The 21,177-nt window shown below is 51.4% G+C and overlaps 1 protein-coding gene across 5 annotated transcripts; it reads right to left on the bottom strand.

Moving 5' to 3' along the window:
• Nucleotides 1-371: 371 nt before the first annotated feature.
• homer2 (homer scaffold protein 2) lies at nt 372-20,838 on the bottom strand. 5 transcript variants are annotated; one of them, XM_078427080.1, is made up of 9 exons: nt 18,455-18,488; nt 12,465-12,621; nt 7,092-7,223; nt 6,811-6,903; nt 5,993-6,114; nt 4,152-4,302; nt 3,358-3,468; nt 1,790-1,870; nt 536-1,111 (listed from the first exon to the last, which is right to left on the bottom strand). In XM_078427080.1, exons 1-9 carry the CDS (start codon nt 18,472-18,474, stop codon nt 923-925), a joined length of 1,056 nt encoding a protein of 351 aa, XP_078283206.1. In that variant the 5' UTR covers nt 18,475-18,488; the 3' UTR covers nt 536-922. The 5 variants fall into 5 exon arrangements, with proteins under 5 accessions (XP_078283208.1, XP_078283206.1, XP_078283210.1 ...); XM_078427084.1 differs by lacking the exon at nt 18,455-18,488 and adding an exon at nt 20,574-20,737 and having other exon boundaries at nt 539-1,111; nt 12,465-12,581; XM_078427083.1 differs by lacking the exon at nt 18,455-18,488 and adding an exon at nt 20,255-20,497 and having other exon boundaries at nt 539-1,111.
• Nucleotides 20,839-21,177: the final 339 nt, after the last annotated feature.

The raw sequence follows: 21,177 nt of genomic DNA, 5'->3' as shown, positions 1-21,177 counted from the left end.
CACAGGCTGGAGCCGAGGTGTTAGCCTGGAGCAAGAGGCAGCAAACAGGACCTGGTGCGGTTCTGAATGAGGAAGGCAGGGAGAACTGAAACTCTGGGTTGGATGGGTGATTGATCCAAAACCAAGCAGGATGGAATATTACAAGAGGCACAAGATACTGGGATCTGACACAAAAGCATCTGAAGGAACTCAATGGATCATCTGGAGGGAAATCAACAGACTGATTCAGTCTAGAAGGGTCCCAGCCCAAAACATTACCCATTTTTCCTCTACAGAGGCTACCTGATCTTCTGAGTTCCTCCAGTTGCTCTCTTTTATTTGAAACATTACAGTAATCTAAAATATTTGGTTCAATAGCAGGTGGGCACCGAGAGTGTGTGGGAGGCAGGGAACAGAACTTCTGTCAATGCCACTGACTTGGAACTATCCAGACATTCTGGGGAGTGTGGGTGGATCAGACCTGTTGGTGTTTCACATCAGTGCCCACACCTCAAGGATTATAGTTTGTGAATCAGTCATTCAGAGAGTTCAAATCTCACAACAGCAGCTGTGCAATTTTAAATCATTTAATAATCTGGAATTTACAAAATAGCTGGTTTTAGTAACAATGACACAAAACTCCTGGATGCCTAACCTGGTCATGAATGTCCTTGGGTTGAGCATCATTGCCAGTCTCAGCTGAGCAACTCCTGACCCATCTAAGGGCCAGGGAGCCACTCAGACCAAGGGTAGGTGGGGGATGAGCAATGAACACTGGCCTTACCAGCAACACCCTGTGCCTGACTGACCCTGACCCTCACAGGAGGCTGACCCTTGGGTCAAGGTAGAGCAGCAGCCAGATGTGGAGCCAGGTATTGAATATCCCCCCCACTGAATTTGAATGAAGTCCCCTCTCACGACTCCCACCCTGAGTCTCCCCTCATCAATTGTTCACCCCCAATTTAGCAAGTCCCTGTCGGAATCCGTGAAGCTCATCCATTTTCCCATCTAGGATCGCGAGGAAGGTGTTCAGCTCCTTCACCAGGTTCCCGTGCTTCCGAAGGCTTTCCTCCACATTACACTTCATCGTCTTGGACTTGCTCTCCAGCTCTGCGTTGGTGCTCTCTGTGCTCTGTGGACACACAGGACAGTGTCAGTGGTGTGCCGCCAGAGGGGCTGCGATGTACATTATGCGTGGTACCTAGGCTGCGTATAACTGATCCCATGGTATCTAAACCACATGTAGAGGCCATGCTTCCATAGCATGGAAGTCAGACACAGAACCATACATCACAAGTTCTTCAGCCTACCATGTCTGGGCTGACCGTGAGTGGGACCCAAGTTGTGGCAGGATTCCGTTCCTGAGAATTGTTCGTAACCCGAATTTATTTATGGAGGTGGCGCAGCTGGTAGTTGCTGCCTCACAGCGCCAGAGACCCGGGTTTAATCCCTTTCACCCAGGTGTTCTGGTTTCCTCTCATCCCAAAGGCGTGCCTGGTTTGTAGATTAATTGTCCCATCGTGGGTAGGGAGTGGATGAGAAAGTGAAAAAACATGGAACGTGTCTGAACAGATGATTGAACAGCAAAAGGGCCTATTTCCATGCTATTCAAAGTAGTAAACAAATAAATGGGTGTTTTGGCAGCCGATCGGATAAATGATGGATTGGTCAGTGCAAGCGGCAGGGACCGGATGATTAGCTCGGCCTTGGAGAGCAGCTGGCGGGCTTGGGGCGAGCAAGACCCCTGTCTTCCCCAGTTCACCACCTCTGCCATCCACCTCACATCTCCCAGACACTTGGCCTTGCTTACCTGCAGCTGGTGCTGTAACCCCTCACACTGCTCCAGCAGGCCTGGGATAACCTGCACCTCCGCTCTCAGCCTCTCCAGCTCCTGTGGGAAAGAACAGCGTTACTAACATTTTCGCGCACAGAAACAGGCCATTCAGCCCACTATTTCCATACCGACCATAAGGCATCCACCATCTGCCCACATTTGGTGCCTTGCTGATTCAAGTGGCCATCTAGACACTTCAACGTTGAGTCTCCCTGCCTCCACCACCCCCTCGGGCAGTGTGTTCCAGGCTCCAATCAACCTGTAGAGGGAAACAAAATTCCTCCTCCCAGCCCTGAGTTGTCAGCAGAACATGTGGGATGTAGAGGTTTTTCCAGGTGATGTCATTGGGCACTGCAGGACTGGAAGTCAGAAACTAAACAATACCAGGAACACTGAACCCAGGCAGCATTGACCGGGGCAGAAACAACGTTTGAGATCAATGACCTCTCATCAGAACCAAGGAAGGTTCAGTGGGCGGGAGATGAGGGAGGCAACGAGATTATGGATATGGATGAAAAAGGAGGAAGGGGATCGGACTCAACGCAGGGACGGGAGGAGGGCACAGCAGAATAGGATCATTAACCTGATGTAGGGCACGGCATGCCAAGGCAGCCGGACTGCTGCTCTCAGCTTACGTTGGGCATTGTTAGAGCAACCGGTGAGTGTCATTAGGAGGGTGAATTAAAGTGAGTTGGACTGGAAGTTCAGGCTCCTACATATGCCACACAAAACTAACACCCGTTGTATTTCAATGCACTAGGCTGGACGAATGGCGAGTGAATCACTGCTGTGCCCGCAAGGGTAGCTTAGTCCCGTTTTGGTGGGACGGGAAGAGGGGGGATAACGGGGCCTACACTGCTGTGGGAAGGGCATCAGCCCAGAGTGGGGAGTGGGAGCAGCAACGAGTCCAGAATGCAACACCAGGATAGCGCTTCAGGAAGCTGGGAGAGGGCTCGTGATGAATAACTCTGATCTCCAGACTCTAGTTGCTACCTCGGGGCGGGAATGTTCCTGCGGTGCGGAGCCCTTGCCCAAATCCAGGATCAGGGAGTCTCGGTAGACCTTCTGCATCCACTACGAGAGTCCAAAATAAAGGATGTTGTCCCTCGCACACCTGCCCTGGGCCGGCCATCGCTGCCTGCCTGCCCTCCGTCCCCACTATCCCCACCCATCCCTGACCGGACTCTCAACTCGAATTCCTGATGTGTTGGAAGGAACTGCAGATGCTGGTTTAAACCGAAGATCGACACAAAAAGCTGGAGTAACTCAGCGGGACAGGCAGCATCTCTGGAGAGAAGGAATGGGTGACGTCTGGGTCTGAAGAAGGGTCTCGACCCGAAATGTCACATATTCCTTCTCTCCAGAGATGCTGCCTGTCCCGCTGAGTTACTCCAGCTTTTTGTGTATCTTCGAATTCCTGGTTACAGTTCCCCCTCACATCTGGAGCCACACCGGCCCTCGGTCACAGGCTCCACAACTGGTTATTGGGTTGAAGTTGGGGCGAGGGACAGGAGGGGAGGGGACATTGCTGGGGTGGCACCAACCTGCTCCTTCTCGCTGATCTGCGCCTCCAGCAGCCGCACAGCCTGGCTGAGCCGGGCGTTCTGCTCCCTCTCCTTGCCGATGTCGACGCTCTGAGCTTCCAGTTCCACGATCTGTGGGAGGAGGTGACGGGGTCGCAGGTCAGAGCTCACCCGGTCACCGGGTTCCCTCGGGACTGGGGAGGTGGGTGAGGGGGGACTGGGTCAGATGGTCATGTGAAAGGATCAGAACTAGGCCTTTCAACCCATTCAATCTTGGCTGATCTCTCCCTCCTTACCCCATTTCTCCTGCTTTTCCCCTTAGCCCCTGACAGGGTGGAGGGATGAGGGGAGAGGGGGACACTGACCCATATCCAGACTGTTGGGCAGATGTCACCACCCGCCCATCGTAGTACCGCCAGATGGGCAGAGCAGGGGAAAAGCTATCCTGACACCCCCCCCCCACTGACCAGGAATCCCGCGCCTCCCACTGTTGTGATATTGCTGGGACTACTTTGTTGTATCACAAGGACTACTTTGTTTGCCTGTGTCGTACTTCGTGGTCCGGTATCTGTTGTACCTTTGTTATGACCCTGGACGGACCACGAGTAGACGTGTGTAAAAAGTTACAATGCTGGAGCTTAACTCCAGGCTGTTTATTCCGTGGCCACCTGGAACCAGAGTGACCACCTAATCACACCAATCTCTTATATACACCTTACTACACAGGCAAACAAAGTAGTCCTTGTGATACAACAAAGTAGTCCCAGCAATATCACAACACCCACGACCTCACCTGCCCCGGGCCAGGACCTCACCTTCTCCCGCAGCTGGTCGCCCTCCTCCTTGCAGTGCCCCAGTCGGCTCCTCCAGTGCTCAGCGGTGCCAGCGGAGTCCTGCAGCGCTGTGCCCAGTCGCGCGTTGCTCTCGGCCAGGGTCTGCAGCTCCTGTTCCCACTTCTTCACCAGGCTGGGGGTGAGGAGAGAACATCAGGGTTCTGCGACCCCCCCCTCCCTTCCCCTTCACATGTCGACCTCACCGTCGCCGCCCACTGACCCATCCTCGTCATTCCCCTCACCGTTCGGATACTTCATCCCCGTCCTAATCTCCCCCATCAAACCGTCCTCACGCCCCTTTCTCGGTCTCTGTCCCGCCCCACCATCCTAACCACCCCTCGCACCACCAGTGCCACCACCCTCAGTCCCCATCTCCCACCCTGTGCGACCTCACCTATCCTCCCCACTACCTCCCTCCTGACCTCACCTCCTTCCACTCTCCCAATCCCACCAACCTCGCCCCTTCCCCCAAATATCACAAAATCATACCCCCACTCCTCACGTCCTGATCGAACCAGCCCTGAACTAACCATCCTCCCTTCCTCAGCCCCATCCCATCCCACCCCTCGCCCCCACCACCTCACCATCGTGACCTGTTCTTATGAAATAAGGCAGGGCAGGTGACTGGACTGTCAGTGCCAGAGCACTTTGGAACCAGCGACAGTTCAATTTGTTTTAAAATAGTAATGGAAAAGTTATAATTTAGGCCAAGGCCAACTTTAATGGTATCAGACAGGAACGTACAAAAGTTGATTGGAGTTGATTGTTTGCTGGCAAAGGAATGTCCAGAAGGCGGGGTGCTTTTAAAAATGTTATAGCGAGAGTTCAGGGTATGCATGTTCCTGATAGAGTGAAAGACAAGGCAGGTAAGGAGCCCAGGGTGAGGAGAGAAATTGAAGCTCTAATCAGGAAAAGGGAGGCATAGTTCAGATGTACTGAGCTGTGATTAAGTGTATCCGTGGAGTATTGAGAAGCTACTTAAGAAGGAAATCAGTGGGACAAAAGAGGGTAAGAGAAACTCGAGGAGAATCCAAAAGAGATACTATAAGACTTATAGTATAAGTGTTTTAAGTTTTGGTCAGCCCACTATGGGAACGATGCCAATAAGCTGCAAAAAGTGCCAAGTGCAATGTACATGAAGATTTACAGGATATAGCCAGGACTTGAGGTATGAGCTATGGGAAGAGCTAGAAATGTATTCCTTATAACACAGGAGAGCGAGGGATGAACTTATAGAGGTATGTAAAATTGAGGGGAATAGATAAGGTGAATACAATCTCCCCCCCCCCCCCCCCCCCCCCCAGAGTAGGGGAATCAAGCACTAGAGGGCGTTGTTTAATGATGAGAGCAGAATGATTTAATAGGAACCTGAGGGGAAACTTTTTCTGCACATCGGGCGATGGTTATTTGGAATAAGCTGCCAGAGGAGGCAGTTGGGGCAGGTACAATAATCACATTTACAAGATATTTTGACAGGTATATTTGTAGATAGGAATGGTTGAGAGGGATGTGGGCCAAACACTGGCAACCAGGACAAGCTTAGATGGAGCACCCTGGGCAGCATGACCGACAGGCCCGTTTCTGTGCCCCCTCCCCACAGTTAATCTCCACCGTGTGGTGCCAGATTGTGAACCCGATCCACTTACTGACGTTTGCCCACAATGACGGGGTTGTTGGCAATTGCTGGGGTGCTCAGTTTGAGTGGAGGCTCAAAGACACGCAGGCGGTTGTGAGGCCAAACATCAGTCCCAGGTGGGGGCTGGTGGATTGTGAAGTCCCTGCTCTACACTGCCCCCCCCCCCCTCCCCTCTCTGCAGACTCACTTGATCCGGTGATTGTCCCTCTTCAGGAGGGATTCAACGGGGGACGGGCCATCGCCTCTCTCATCGTTGGTTCCATTCACACTCGATGCTTGTGGTGAGGTTGGGGCCTCATGACTGGACTCCTGAAATAAACAGTGTGGAACGGGTGAAACCACAACTCAGGAACATATCCTTCAGTCTTGTGGTCTTGTTACCTTGTATTTGTGATTTTGTGCTGTTGTGTTAATGTGCCTGTGAAGCTGCAGAATGAGTGGGACTGTAATGCGCGGCGCATCCCAGACACTTCGTGGCTCGCTGAGGCTACTGGAGCAGACAGTAAGAGCCCCTCTTTGAAAAAGGAGAGGGCAGTGTGGAGTGGTTGGGTGGTGGAGAGTGGGATGGGCTCTCTCGCAGCGAGAGAGTTACGGCCCCTGGAGGGACGGGACCTCGTGATAAGTCACTGGTCGACAGCTAGATGATTGGCAAGCGAGTGCAGAGGTTGAACTAGAAATGCTGCCAAACTTGCACTCACTGGCCAATGAACGAGGACAAAGACTTGCCGATCAACCCAAGGCAAGTCATGGTAAATACATTTCTGAGAAATAGAAAAGCAGGTTGTCATCTGAACCAAGAGATCTCCAGCAGATTTACTGAGGTGCATTTGGGGGGAAGGGGGGGGATATGTGGTGTCAGGGCTGCTGCAGGGGGAGAGGGTGATGGGGCCAATCCTGACTGACTGTCACCAGCCCACGTTGTCGTTCCTCCTCGGTCCATGACCCGACTTGCCCCACTTTATCCCCCCCACCCCCCCCCCCCCCCCCCCCAGCTCCGTCAGGCACCTGGGAGTGGGTGCTGCAGCTCTCTGCCGCCTCCTGTGATCGGTCCCTCGCCAACCTCGCCGCCTCCTTCAACTCCTCAAACTTCTCGGCGAACTGTAACACAGTGAAGGGGGAGGGGGGAACAGACCCAGCACAAGGTTAGTTGAAGGATCACAGGCCGCCTGCACCTTCTGCGATTCCCTCCCTCCTAAGCCTCCATCACCCTCCCCTCTTCTCGTAATCCTCCTCCCTCCCCTCTATTCTCCCCCCACCCCCATGCACCCCTCCTCCCTCGGGCCCACCTTGCACAGCTGCTGCTCCGAGGGGAAGCCCAGACCGAAGACCGTGTTCGCTCTGCTGTCTGCCCACTGGCCGAACTTCTGCGAGGTTTTGCTGAAGGTCATGTTGGGGGTGACGGTGCTGTTCACGACCACCTGCGGGAACACGCACTCAGCTCTTATTCAATATCTTACCCTACTCACAAAGCCAGTCCCCCAGTCTCCACACCTCACCCATAGGCCCGTAACCTTCCACACACCCCTTGTTCCAGACGCCCAACCAGGGGTAACATGCTCTCTCCCCCTCCCTCTCTGTCATGGCCACACAGAATAGAGTTATGCAGCATGGAATCAAGCCTTTCAGCACAACCTGCCCATGCCGACCAAAATGCCCCATCTATGCTAGTCCCATCTGCCACGTTTGGACTCTATCCCTCTAAACCATTTCTATCCAAGTAGCTGTCCACATATCTTATGTTTTAAATGAATTTTGTAACTTTCAATCAGATTCCCCTTCATTCTTAACTCCAGTGAATACAAACCCAATCAGTTCTATGTCTGCTCATTCTGGGCATTCTCTCTGTGGCAGATACACCCTTTCTTAGGGGAGCCGACCAAAACTGCATACAATATCAGAGATACAATTGTGGAGTTTTGGTGAGATTGTAAGACATCCTTGCTCCTGGACTGAAGTCACCTCGCAGTGAAGGCCAACACTTACTATGCCTACGTTGCCTTTAGAGTCTGGTAGACAAGGTCAGCCAACTGTCTGTCCATCAATGCTTTCCAATCTAACACCACTTACATAATACACCAGGTTTTTGTTTTCTTTCCCTTACAATAGCTGCAGCAGGTAACAAGTAGTGCCACGACCTCATGGTCCAGGAGCCAAGTTCATTTCTGACCTTTGGTGCTGTCTATGTGTAGTCTCTCTGTGTCTGTGGTGGTTTTCTCCCACATTGGTCCATTACAGTTACCAGCCATCAAACAGTAGGGACTGTTCCAGAATCTATAGAATTCTGTATCCACACCTCCACCCTGCCTCCTTCTGCTTTCTGGGATGTAGATCATCAGGGTCTGGGGGTTTATCAGCTTTCAGACTAATTCACTTATTAATACAATTTCCTCCATTTCATCACCTTGATTAGATTCTTGTTCAATAACGTCTCTGGAAGGTTGGGTACTTCCTTTTCCACGGTGATAGAACCATTGTATGTGTTTGATTGCTCTGTCCCTCCCCAATTCCAAATAAGAGTTCTTCCTTTATTCACTTTTATACATCCACTTTTATGTTCCCTGCTACTCTTATACACTATTTTTATTTTCTTGGACAATTTCTTTGTCCTTCTCTGCTGAAATCTAAACTGCACCCAAGGCTGTTTTCCCCTTTGTTCGGCAATCTTGTCTCACTCCTCATTAGATCCAATACTAAACCAACATCTACAGTTTCTTCTCACACACAATCATTAACGACTTTAGTTCAGCATGGTGGAGTTACTTTAAAATAATTTTAATACCAGTCAGGAATGTATGACTGTTGCCGTTCCTGCATTAATTCCTTCAACATTCGTTATTGCTCTTCCACTGTCATTACTTTCCAAGGAACTTCTCAACTCCCATCACAGCCAGCTCATTCATCTGTACTTCCCTCTGATTTTATTTAGGATCCTAGATTTGGATTGAACTTCTACATTTTCCGTCTTAATGAAGAAGTCTGTCATGTTATGGTCATTCTTCCTTAATGGGCCACAGGACAAGATGAGTAAATCCCATCTATACCCAGTCTAGGATAGTCTTTCTTTATTTAAAGGCAGCAGATTGGATCACTACAGGCTAGTGGTGTAATTGCTGGAGAAAATTCTAACTGACAGGATTTATAAACATTTGGACTGATTAAATATCGTCAGCATGGATTTGTGATGGGCAAAATCACGTCACATATATCTGACAATTTGTTTGAGGAGCTAATTTTGATGGCATTTAGAAACATAGAAAATAGGTGCAGGAGGAGGCCATTTGGCCCTTCGAGCCAGCACCGCCATTCATTGTGATCATGGCTGATCATCCACCATCAGTAACCTGTGCCTGCCTTCTCCCCATATCCCCTGATTCCACTAGCCCCTAGAGCTCTATCTAACTCTCTCTTAAATTTGACTGGAACAAAGGTTTTTTTTGGGTGGCCATTAGCCGGTTAGAAAAAGTCTGGCAAGAGGGAGGCTTTTAAGAGTGAGCTGGGGGAATTCAGGGTCAGCATGCAACTGTTAGAGTGGCAGGATTTGAGAACGTTGGTTGATGAGAGGCATTGAAGCTCTTGTGAGGAAAAAGGTGCATGCTAGATGATCATGCGAATCCCTTGAGTAAAAGGAATGTATGAATACACTTGAGTGAAATTAGGAGAGCAAAGAGGATACATATTTGTCAGATAAGGCAGAGGAGAAGCTCCAAAAAATTAAATACATTAAAGGCAAAATGCTCGGGGGGCAAATAGGTCTTCTTCTTCTTGCGTTTGGGGCAGCAGAAATTATGTAACGCCCTCCAGGCGCTGTAGCAAGTGCAATGTGCTGTTGTCGAGGGGCATGAGGTCTACCCCTCCACCAGGGGAACGGAGGACAGCGCAGTTGAAAATGACGTGCTGCGCTGTTTGCTGGTCTGCTCCACACACGCAGGCTGCTGATGGACGCAACCCCCAACGATGCATGTTGGCATTGAACCGGCCAACCCCTGTGCGGAGCCGGTTCAGGGCGACCCACTCTTTGCGGGGCATGTCCGAGCCGGGTGGGGCTGTGGTGTTCGGGCACATAGGTGCATAGTATACATCCTCGCCTCAGAGCCATAGTCACATTCACCTGTCTAAATGTCTTTTAAATGTCGACAACATACCTGCCTCTACAGGTTCCTCTGGCAACTCATTCCACATGCAAACCACCACCTGTGTGAAGAAATGACCCTTCGGGTTTCTTTCAAATCTTTCCCCTCTCATCTTTCTGGAGCCACTGGAAATGGGCAAGGTTTTAAATAAATATTTCTCATCAGTATTTACTGCGGAGAAGGTCGAGGAAGGAAGGGAATTCAGCAAAGTGTACCGTGATGTCATGAAACGTGTCCGCATTACAAAAGCTGGTGCTGGCAGTCTTAAAAGCACGTAATGGTGATAAACCCCTGGGGCTCCACCCTGGAACATTGTGGGAAGGTCGGGCCTCAGCAGAGATATTTACATTTATTTAGCCACAGAAAGTTCTGTAAGACTGGAAAGTGGCAAATACAGTCCCTTTATTTAAGATGGGCTGCAAGGAAATGTCTGGGAACTACAGACTGGTGAGCCTTACGTCCGTGGTGGGCAAGTTACTGGAGGGGAATCTGAGAGACAGGGTCTTTATGTATTTGGAATGTCAACGACTGATTAGGGGCATTCAACATGGCTTTCTGTGTAGGAAATTTTGTCTCGTGGCTTTGGTTTTATTTTTTAACAGTGACCAAAATAATTGATCCCGTTCTCATTCAGACAGAGGGTGGTGGCTATATGGCATGAACTGCCAGAGGAGAGTCGAGGCAGGCACACTAACAACATTTATAAGACATTTGAAAGGTACATAGATAGGAAAGGTTTGGAGGGATGTGGGCCAAATGGGACTAGCTTAGATGCGGCATCTTGGTTGGGCCAAAGGGCCAATTTCTGTGTTGTATGACTCTGTGATGAGGGCAGTGCAACCGCAGCAAGGCTTTTAAACAAGATCTCACATGGTAGGCTGGTCTAAAAGGTTAGATCACATGGGATCCAGGGTGAGAGAGCCAATTGAATACAACATTGCCTTGGTGGAAAGTGTCAGAAGATGGTCGTGGTGGATTGCTTTTTATATGGGAGGCTTGTGACCACCAGTATGCCCCAGGGATTGGTGATGTCCACTGTTCTTGTCATTTATGTTAATGACTTGGATGATATAGTTCATGTTGCCTCAGATAGATAGCAGATCTACCAGCTGGGTTAATCTCCCCTCCTTGTATTTTATATTCTTGTTTATTTTCACTTCTGCTCTACCAGTGGTGCTCATGCATGGCATGCATGATATGCCAGGATAGCATGCGAAACAAAGTTATTCCATTGTATCTCGATACACGTGTCATTAATAAACCAACACAACTGCAAGATGCCTGGTTCCACAACAACAGGTTCTGGAACAGCTACTTCCCTACTACCATTCAGTTTTGACTGATTTGCACAACACTAATCCTGTCTCAGCAACAGAACACTATGGACGATCTCTTGCACAACCACAGAGTTTAAAAAAACAAGACATTAGTTGAAAGGAGTTTCTTTCTTTTCACTGTCTTGCAAAACTTATATTTAATTTATGTTTAGTGTGTTGTCTGAGTCAATAATGCTGCTGCAATAATGCTGCTACAAGCAACATTTTCATTTACTTGTACCTCACTATACTTCTGCATATGATCATAAACCTGACTTGCCAGAGAGGGGTAGATCCAAATATAGTGTTCCAGAAGGAGCTGATTAGTCTTAGGAAGGAGAGGATTTGCAGGGTTTTGGAAAAGGATCTGGCTGGTATTGATCTGATGGGCTGAAATGCCCACTTTCACACTCTAACCTCCCCACAGTAAAGGGAATGCAGTCAACAAGCAGGAGAACCTTGGTGTGAAATGTTTGTTCTGAGATTATATCCTTGGTCTGTAACACCCCCACAGAAATCACACACACTTCACAGCCTGTTTTAGCTCAGAGATATCAGCATGCAAAATGATGTAACCATGGCAACACTGCAAAAGATACCTTATTCCTGGCCGTCCAGTCCAAGATCAATTGCATTCAAGGTAAAAGCCCGGGTTCCTTCAACACTGTCCTCAGCCTCACCGTCATCCTACCTCCACTGTTCCAATGCCACAACTCAGGCCTCTTTTATCCTACGGAGCCTCCCATCTGCCCCGGACCTGGACTATACCCACCGTCCGTCTCAACCTCCAAGGCCACTCTCATTTCCCTTCCAGATCACTCACCCTCACTCTGGACCTTACACACCTTGTCCCACCCCTCTATGGTCTCTTAACCTCACTCCCGATGTCCCTTGACCCCTGTTGTTCCTCTGTCTCTCCATTTACTCTCTGGTCCAATCCTTCTCCCCCTTGCAGGTCCACTTCTATTGGGCCTCTCCCCAACGTAGCAGCCAACCGCCCCACCCCCTCCTCCAACCTCTGCCACTTTCCTCCAGCTGTTACCAACCTGACCACTCAGACATCAATTGCAGATGAAAGCATTTCTCAATTTGTGCAATCAGTCCTGCTCCTTCAGCCCTGCTGATTCTCCCACCCTCGACCCCATTCATCATCTCTCCTCATTCTCCCACCCTTTTCCCAGTCCAGCCATCGGCCGTGCCTCTGACCCCTGACCTTGGCTCCATCCACGCTGATGATGCGATAACTGTTCCTCGATCCGTCGTAGAAGTACGAGACGGTGAGCGGGTACTTTCCGGAGGGCAGCCAGTTCCTTTTGGTGGTGGGGTCGATCTGGAAGACATGAGCTTTGCTGGTGAAGATCGGCTGTTCGCTGGAATGAAGGAGCGGGAGAGACAGGTCACCACTGAGTCGACAACAGATGTGATGCAAATACAGACACGACCCAACTTGTGCAATAGGCAACTTACATTGAATTGAATTCTTTGCTTACATACCCAAGGTGTGCAAATAGTCACCCATAAAGGGCACTTACAAAGTTACAAATTCCCCCCTATCCCCCCCCCCCCCCCCCCCCGTGCCAGGTTCCATTAGTTCTCCCCCCCTCCCCATGGCGGTTCCCCCACACCGAGTCCTCCATTGTCTATTACGTAAACTCGCACTTACGTAAAACATTCTGTAGGAAAAAAGACTGCAGATGCTGGTTTAAATCGAAGGTAGACACAAAATGCTGAAGTAACTCAGCGGGTCAGGCAGCATCTCTGGAGAGAAGGAATGGGTGACGTTTCTGGTTGAGACCCTTCTTCAGACAAAATTCTGTACACAGTCCTTAGTGCAGTTTGTAATTTCCACAACACCATGATCACTCAAGTATATATTGGAAACAAGCCAGCAATGGCGGCAGCGTTCACTGTAGAAAGTGCCCCTGGTTGCTATTGAGACAGTTAATACTCCCAGTGATGGATACAAAGTGCTGGAGTAACTCAGCAGCAAAGATAATAGAGCATCACTGGAGAATATGTACAGGTGGTGTTTTGGGTCGAGACCCTTCTTCAGACTCAATGAGTTATTTTGGGCCAAGAGATGGGGATGATGATTCCGACTTGAGTAAAATCTGACACACACACAGAACGTAAAGGAAATAGGGGCAGGCTTTTTTCAAAGTCTGGCAAGTGATAGGAGGATACAGTTGAGAGGGGTTTTGTTGGTTGGGTGGATAAAGGCTAGAGATGAAAAGACAAAAGGCTGTGAGATAAAAAGTGAAGCCAGAGGAAGGATTTAAATGGAAGCCAGCCCCCCCCCCCCCTACCATGCAGAGCAACCAAGTGAATAATTCAGAGATGGGATCGGATTGCCCTGCGAGCTGTGCTGTGAAATATTAATGCAGGGAGACCGGAGTGAGGGAAGGTTACTGGGACTTGGAGCTTCCCGCTCCCAGCCCACACTGCCAGTTGGGACAGAAGATGTCAGGGAGTGAGGGAGGAGCAGAAGTGTGGTGGAATACCCTCCAGTTATGGAGGATGGAGTCCAAGATGGAGTCCAGGGTGGAATCTGCCCCAAAATTCTCGAAGCTCAACACTAAGCAGAACAAACCACCATCATCTCTTCTTCACCAATACACCATGGTTGTCATCTTTGGCATTTACAAAAATGCACTGTAGTTCCTTGTTCAGGTGCCTTTGACTCCACATCTCAACCCTATAAGCTCAGCCACCAAGGACAAGGAAGGTAGGTACAAGGAAAATCATTCCCTGCAGCTACCTTCTAAGTTATTCATCATCCCTACTTGGAAATATATAGGTGGTCATTTATCCTCAGTAGGTCTAGTTCTCGGAACTCCATCCCCAATGGCATCTTACCAGAATGACTGCTGTGGATCGAGGTATGCACCTAATGCCAACAAATTGGATGAATGGAGATGCACATGAATGGAGAAGAATAGCATAGCCTTGGCAGGCTGAAGGGGTTCTGTGTTGTACGACTCTGACCCCATTGCTGGAGATGCACAGATCCTGGAGAAGTGTCAGACTGAGAGTCTGGGCTGTAACCACCTCAGACCTGGTGCTGCTGTCAAGCGTCATGTAATTGGGAAAGGGGCACATGGAAGGTTCTGGCAATCGAGAGCAAGGAGCATCTATTGTAGAGGAGGTACGTCTGTGTATGGGGATACTGCAGAGATGCAGAGAAATGTGATGCATTTCCACACACCCTCTGTAGGTCAGTCCAAAGTCATGGTATGAGGAGGTTTGGTGACAGCTTGAATGCTATGTTATTAACTCCCAATATTGTCCAGCAGTGAATCAAGTTCAATAACTCAGAGGAACTTCCTTCTATGTCCTTGACACCTCTCTCCCATCCCACAACCTCTACCTTCCCTTCAAATCCTCCTCATTGTTCCCCTCAACGCTCAATGGCTGCATCATGAACGACATTCTCCAAACACCTTGTGACTAGCATACCAGGGATATGTGTACAAAAGACTTATTAACCTTGTGTAAATCATTCAGTTGAGCAGGTGACGTACTTCAGACAACAATCAACACAAAAACACTACATCCACGAAAAAAGCTCTTTGTTTTTAGCTTTGCTTTTGATCAAGGCTGACTTGACACTGGGTGCGAGATCAGTTCTAAACTCTCAGCAGAAGGTTGCAGGGACTTGCCTTGTTTGCCTGTTAAATGATCTCAATATCTAAGTGCAGGGTTTGTTCATCTCATTGGAAATCCCAGTTCAAAGTTCCATTCCTTGTGGTATTTGAACTGTTTAAGCAGGGATTCAGTCAGTAAACAGTCCACCTGAACCGTGGGAGATTAGCTAGACCACGTCATCCTTTGCTGAACAGTAGGTATAAGGCATGGAAGGAGTTGTTAGGCAATGACTGGCCACAAAGCACCAGGCTGTAGGATAGGGTGAAGATAGACACAAAAAGCTTGAGTAACTCATCGGGACAGGCAGCATCTCTGGAGAGAAGGAATGGGTGACGTTTTGGGTCAAGACCCTTCTTCAGTAGGATAGGGTGGTGCTAGTGTTGGACGTGATGTATCTCCCACAGAGGAGCAACACAACAACACTGCTGCAGGCTGTCATATCGAAAACAGGTGATGTCCAAAACAGCACCAAGGAGGACTCCATGCCTTGTGACTTTAAGAAGTGATCTGCCATTGGCTTTTTGGCCTCATTTCTGCTAACCTCTCTCTCCAAATGTGCAGGTAAGAGCAGAATAGTTAGAAGTTCACATACCGAACACTAGACCTTCAAAAAGGCCAGTGCTTTTAGTTTTGTTTTTGCTATTTCCAATCAAACGTGTTAGGAATGAGAGTATGGATTGTTTGCTAAACCTGGTGTTCAGATTCAATCGCCAGGGCAGGCCTGAACTACAGAATCCATCAGCGCCACATACTGCCCAGCAGGAACCTACTAATGACTGGCTGTGGCATTAAACAGTTTGCAGAGCCAAAGATAAATGTTGTTGTGCTGGGCTGATCCATTGCTCCGATTCCTGACATACTGAGCCTGCAGTAAGCGCACTGCTGCTTTCTGTATCCAGGGATCAAGACAGGAATAATATAATGCACTGGGTCATCTGCTCCAGGCGACAGCGCTGCAGAAAATCCCCAAAATTAATGATCTTGGCATTTCATATCTGGGACAGTTTTGGGTGCAAGAGAGAGACAGCAGAACAGATGCTGGGCACTGGAGTGAGATGGCTGGACCCAGGTACACCAAGGCTCTGGGATAAAGATGATCCACTCTGGACCTCATGGTCTACATTGACAACAGACTGGCATTCATGCCATCCCCCTAACCCAATGTAGAGGGAGTTGGCAATTGTCCTTGGCAGAGTCTGCTCACCACTGCCTGATCCCTGGGTTAATCCATCTGAAATCACCAGCTGCATCCATCCAGATCAGATTCACCCCTTCCCAGAGTGAGGATAGAACAACAGCACTGGTCGCCACAGGAGCCTAATTTGTGGATGGCACACGGAACATAGAATGGCACAGACAGCCTCCCTGGGTGTGAGGCTGCTGTTCAAACAGTTTTGGAGTTTCAAGGTCAGAGAAGGAACAGATTGGGAGGTAGGGAGGGGAGGGAGAAGGGAGGAGCCTGCCTGTGACTACCCGCCAACAGTCCTCCAGCTCACAGCTGCACCACCGTCACACACAAAGCAGCAGCAGCCGATGGCATGGTCTCTATAAATAACATTGACTCTCTACTGAACTGCTCTGGGACATTGAGCTGTGATCAAAAGCCTGACAGGAGGCAGCAGCTCTGACCTGGTGCCAGGAAACAGCTCAGAATCTAACATTCCTCCAAATCAGTTCCCTCCATTAACACAAGAACTAGCTGACCTGGTAACAAGGCAATGATTTTCTTGGAAGCAAATAGGTGTGTTATAATCCAAGAATGTTCAAGCTTACTGATAACATGGCAGGAGATGTGTTAGTCAAAGGTGCAGACATTCTTCCTTACACCACACGGGGACCATTAAGGGACAGATGGTGCCCTACTGACATGATTCACCTTTCACCAAGCCACAGCAACTAGGCTGGTCTTCTGAGAGTGAGAGAGGCTCCGAGCTCAGCCTCTGCAGCTGAAGGCACAGCCACAATGGTAAATTGTCTACCTTCAGAGAGAACCCAGAGATTGTGGGACTGCCAGTGGGACTGTGAGAGAGAGAGGGGCAATGGCACAAATCCTGGGGTTGAGTATATGGAATCCAGGTGGTGGGTGGATGGAACGAGGTGCCAGAGCAAATAGTTGGCAGGTGCAATAACAACATTTAAAATACATTGGGACAGGTAGGTTCTTAAATTCTAGGAGCACAGTTAGACTATCCTGCCTATCACATCTATATTTGACTGATCTATATTTCCCTCTCAACCCCATTCTCCTGCCTTCTCCCCAACACCCTTACTAATCAAGAATCTGTCAATCTCCGCCTTCAAAATATCCATTAACTTGGCTTCCATAGTCGAATGTTGTAATAAATTCCACAGATTCACCACCCTCTGACTAAAGAATTTCCTCCTCATCTCCTATTATGACTCTAATCCCCTCATCTCTGGACACAAGGAGTTAAACAGAACCAGATTGGGAGGAATAGTTTTAAACCTTCCTCCGCCTACGGTGTGTGTGTGTGTGTGTGTGTTGGGGGGGGGGGGGGGGGTTGGAGGGGGGGGGGGGGGGGGTAGAACGGAGGCAATGGGAGGAAGTGGTTCCCTGATGCATGCCCGGGCTCATCCGAGCTGCACCGACAGGAGTCAATTCAATCGCAGTCAAACCTCTAAAAACAAAGTGAACCGAATAGCAAGACCATCTCTAAAGGAGATTAATTCATGACTGGTTGGTAAACTGGTCAGTTACCTAGTGGGGAGACGTTGGTGGTTGAAGGGTTAACTCAGCCAGTCTCCAGTTGAGATGCAGGTGGGCGGGTCGTTCCCTTGCTGGCGTGGGTGGGAGAGGGGGGAGGAGGAATGATATTAACCTGAGCGGGCAGCCCACGGCCGGGGAGAGCAGTCCGCGACGCTTCAGCTCGACAATCCAATCCCTCATTTCAAATTAGAGTTCTGGAAACCCGGCCGAGTTCCCCGGGAATTAATGGGGAAAAACAAGGAATGTGTTTGTTTCTACTGTCATATTCACGGGAGTTGCCGGGACTGTTTGCCGCCTCTGTACCCGGTTGCGTCAGTATGTTGGGGTCACCCTGTCCCCCCCCACCTCCCTCCCTCCACCACCCCACCTTCTTCCCGCACTTGCCCCTGGGGGAACCTCCTCTTATTCCTTCCCCCACCCCCACCCCACTTGGCAAACCCACCCGTGGGGTGCTCCCCTGGGTTATCAGTTTCCTGCCTCCCATCGGACTTGAACCCGGGACAGGCAGTTGGTTTTACGTGGACTCTGATGTGCCGCGTTCGGGGGTGAAGCCTCCACACCAGGTCTCACTGCACAGAAGAAACTTCCTGTTCTTGGATCAGGTGCGGCCCAGCTTATCTCTGCTTATCTGCCAATCCAGAAACATGTACCACCTGCTAAGACTGTTAGAACCCTCATGTAATGAGACATTGTTCACGTTCAAAGTGCACTAAGTTGGACAGGAACCCTCTTGCCCCTGGAACCAGCACGGCCGACTCCAGCAAACCAAACCAGATACTGTAAAAAAATACCTGATATGGAACAAACTCTATTTCTGACGTTCACTGTACCTCTCGGCAATCACAAACATATCCAAAAGCAGCTTCGTCCCGGGCTTTTAAAATAGTCACAATAAAGGTTAAGGTGGTGAGAGGAGGGTGGTGGAGATTGGGTGGAGTGGGGGTGGTAGGGTGGATGAGGGGGTGGGTGGAGGAGTGGGAGGGGTGGGTGGAGGAGTGGGGGGGGTGGGTGGAGGAGTGGGGGGGGTGGGTGGAGGAGTGGGGGGGGTGGGTGGAGGAGTGGGGGGGGTGGGGGGAGGGGTGGGGGATGGTGGAGGGGTCGGGGTGAGGGAGATATCTTGCCACAGCCCGCCACCGAACCTGGACGAACAGATCCAGGCCGTCTGTAAACAGGGAGAGGGGATATTTTCCATAAAGTGCCTCTGCCGCCGGGGGACATCCCATTGAGTGAAGTCAGAAAGACAACCTGTTGAAGTAAGACGTCACAACATGACCGTCACCAGAATAAAGTTCTCCAGGCCGTCGCTCTGTCGTAAGACTCGGCGCAGAGGTCCCTTATTTCCTCTCTAAATAAACCAGAGCCATTTTTAACATTCGGCCCATGTTTTCCGAACCACCCCTAGAGAAGGATCCTGCATGGCAAACGTTCATTGTCAGTGAATTGAGGAGAATATTTTTAGCAGCCAACATTTCAACAAATCCACATATATAATTATGTGATGTCACAACAATGAGGCTTCAAACCCCGCAGCTCAGTGATACAACACAACGTCCAGCCCCAGTGACAGAACAACAGCTCGGCGAGAGGCATCTGATGGGTGGGGGATGGGGGGAGAGTGCGGGGCGGGGATGGGGGGGTGGGGGATGGGGGGGGAGAGTGCGGGGGGGAGAGCGGGAGCGGGGGGGGAAAGAGAGCGGGGAGGGGAGAGAGCGGGGGGGGGGAGAGAGCGGGGGGGGGAGAGCGGGGGGGAGAGAGCGGGGGGGGAGAGAGCGGGGGGGGGAGAGAGCGGGGGGAGAGAGCGGGGGGGGAGAGAGCGGGGGGGGAGAGAGCGGGGGATTGGGGGGGGCGCTGGATGAGTGGGGGGAGAGGGGGATGGGGGGGATTGCGGGATGAGTGGGGGAGAGGGGGATGGGGGGTGCTCGGGGTGCACGGGATGGGGGGCGGGATGGGGGGAGAGTGGGGGATAGGGGGTGTAGTGGCGGATGGGGGGGAGTGGCAGATGGGGGGGTGCGGGATGGGATTGGGGGGAGTGCGGGATGGGGGGGGTGCGGGATGGGGGGGGTGCGGGATGGGGGGGGGTGCGGGATGGGGGGGGGTGCGGGATGCGGGATGGGGGGGGGTGCGGGATGGGATTGGGGGGAGTGCGGGATGGGGGGGGGAGTGCGGGATGGGGGGGGAGTGCGGGATGGGGGGGGGTGCGGGATGGGGGGGGAGTGCGGGATGGGGGGGGAGTGCGGGATGGGGGGGGGTGCGGGATGGGGGGGGTGCGGGATGGGGGGGGAGTGCGGGATGGGGGGGGGTGCGGGATGGGGGGGGGGTGCGGGATGGGGGGGGGAGATGGGGGGAGCAGAGAAGTTCACGAACTCTACTCGGCTGAGGAGATCCAGTCGGATCAGATCCTCCCTCACCGCGGCGCTCCCTCGCCAGTCGCTACGACTGGTCCTCCATCAACATTGTATCCCCAATAAAGTGTAGCTCCCTCAACACTGCCTCATCCCTCAATAAAAGCAGCACTCCGATAGCCGGCGCTCCCTCACCCGTCTCACCGCCAGTGCGGCGCTCCCTCACCCGTCCCACCGCCAGTGCGGCGCTCCCTCACCCGTCCCACCGCCAGTGCGGCGCTCCCTCACCAGTCCCGCCGCCCGTGCGGCGCTCCCTCAGCAGTCCCGGAGCCAGTGCGGCGCTCCCTCACCAGTCCCGCCGCCAGTGCGGCGCTCCCTCACTAGTCCCGGAGCCCGTGCGGCGCTCCCTCACCAGTCCGGAGCCCGTGCGGCGCTCCCTCACCAGTCCCGGAGCCAGTGCGGCGCTCCCTCACCAGTCCCGGAGCCCGTGCGGCGCTCCCTCAGCGCTACTCGGATTTCCCGTCCATACTGGGACGGACGGTGATGACCGCTGTCACCCGGACCACGTTTCTCCGCCAAAGTCTCCGTACAGGAACCCCGGACTCACCCCATCGCCGGGCGCTGTCCTCCCGAGGGCCGGTCTGGTTAGTTGTGCGGCTCCATGCCGAGCGCGGAGCTGCTGCCAGTGGATGTCGCTCCGCTCCGGCTCCACTCCGGCTCCACTCCGGCTCTCCCCGCCGCCTCTCCCGACTGCAGTCCGGAGCGGAGTGGCTGCAAAGAGGGAGGGCGAGGCGCCCCCGGGCGGCAGCTCAACTAATGCAGCTACTAACTAATGCAAACTGCCTAACTACCACTACACCCGACTAACTATTGCCCAAACCAACTAACTACCACCTCGTCCTGATAACTACAGCAACCGAACTAACACTACACCCAATTAACTACTGTAACTCGGCTAATTACATTTTGCATTATTGACTAATGTCATAGCGCTACCAGTATAGACTACTTACCAATAGGACCTTACCAGCACTGCTCCCCACTGACCGAGGCAACCCGACTAACTACCACAACACCCGATTCATTCAACCCAACTACCACAGTATACTAATTCATCCCAGTTAATTGCCTCCAAGGGCATCTAATGCAGCCTACCTGACCACCATATACAGTCTGGTATCACAAAATGCTGGAGTAACACGGCGGGTCAG

The sequence above is a fragment of the Rhinoraja longicauda genome, chromosome 33 (genome assembly GCF_053455715.1).
Source record: "Rhinoraja longicauda isolate Sanriku21f chromosome 33, sRhiLon1.1, whole genome shotgun sequence".
Taxonomy (NCBI): domain Eukaryota; kingdom Metazoa; phylum Chordata; class Chondrichthyes; order Rajiformes; family Arhynchobatidae; genus Rhinoraja; species Rhinoraja longicauda.
The sequence above is the reverse complement of the archived record's forward strand: the minus strand, read 5'-3'. Positions and strand labels throughout refer to the sequence as shown.

Excerpts from the sequence above, each read along its gene's own strand:
- homer2 (XM_078427080.1), bottom strand. The coding sequence starts at position 18,474 with ATGTTTGTGATTGCCGAGAG. Across the intron at positions 6,115-6,810 it reads GCTGCAGCACCCACTCCCAG|GAGTCCAGTCATGAGGCCCC; the intron begins GTGCCTGACGGA and ends TGTTTATTTCAG. Across the intron at positions 1,871-3,357 it reads AGATCAGCGAGAAGGAGCAG|GAGCTGGAGAGGCTGAGAGC; the intron begins GTTGGTGCCACC and ends TCTTTCCCACAG.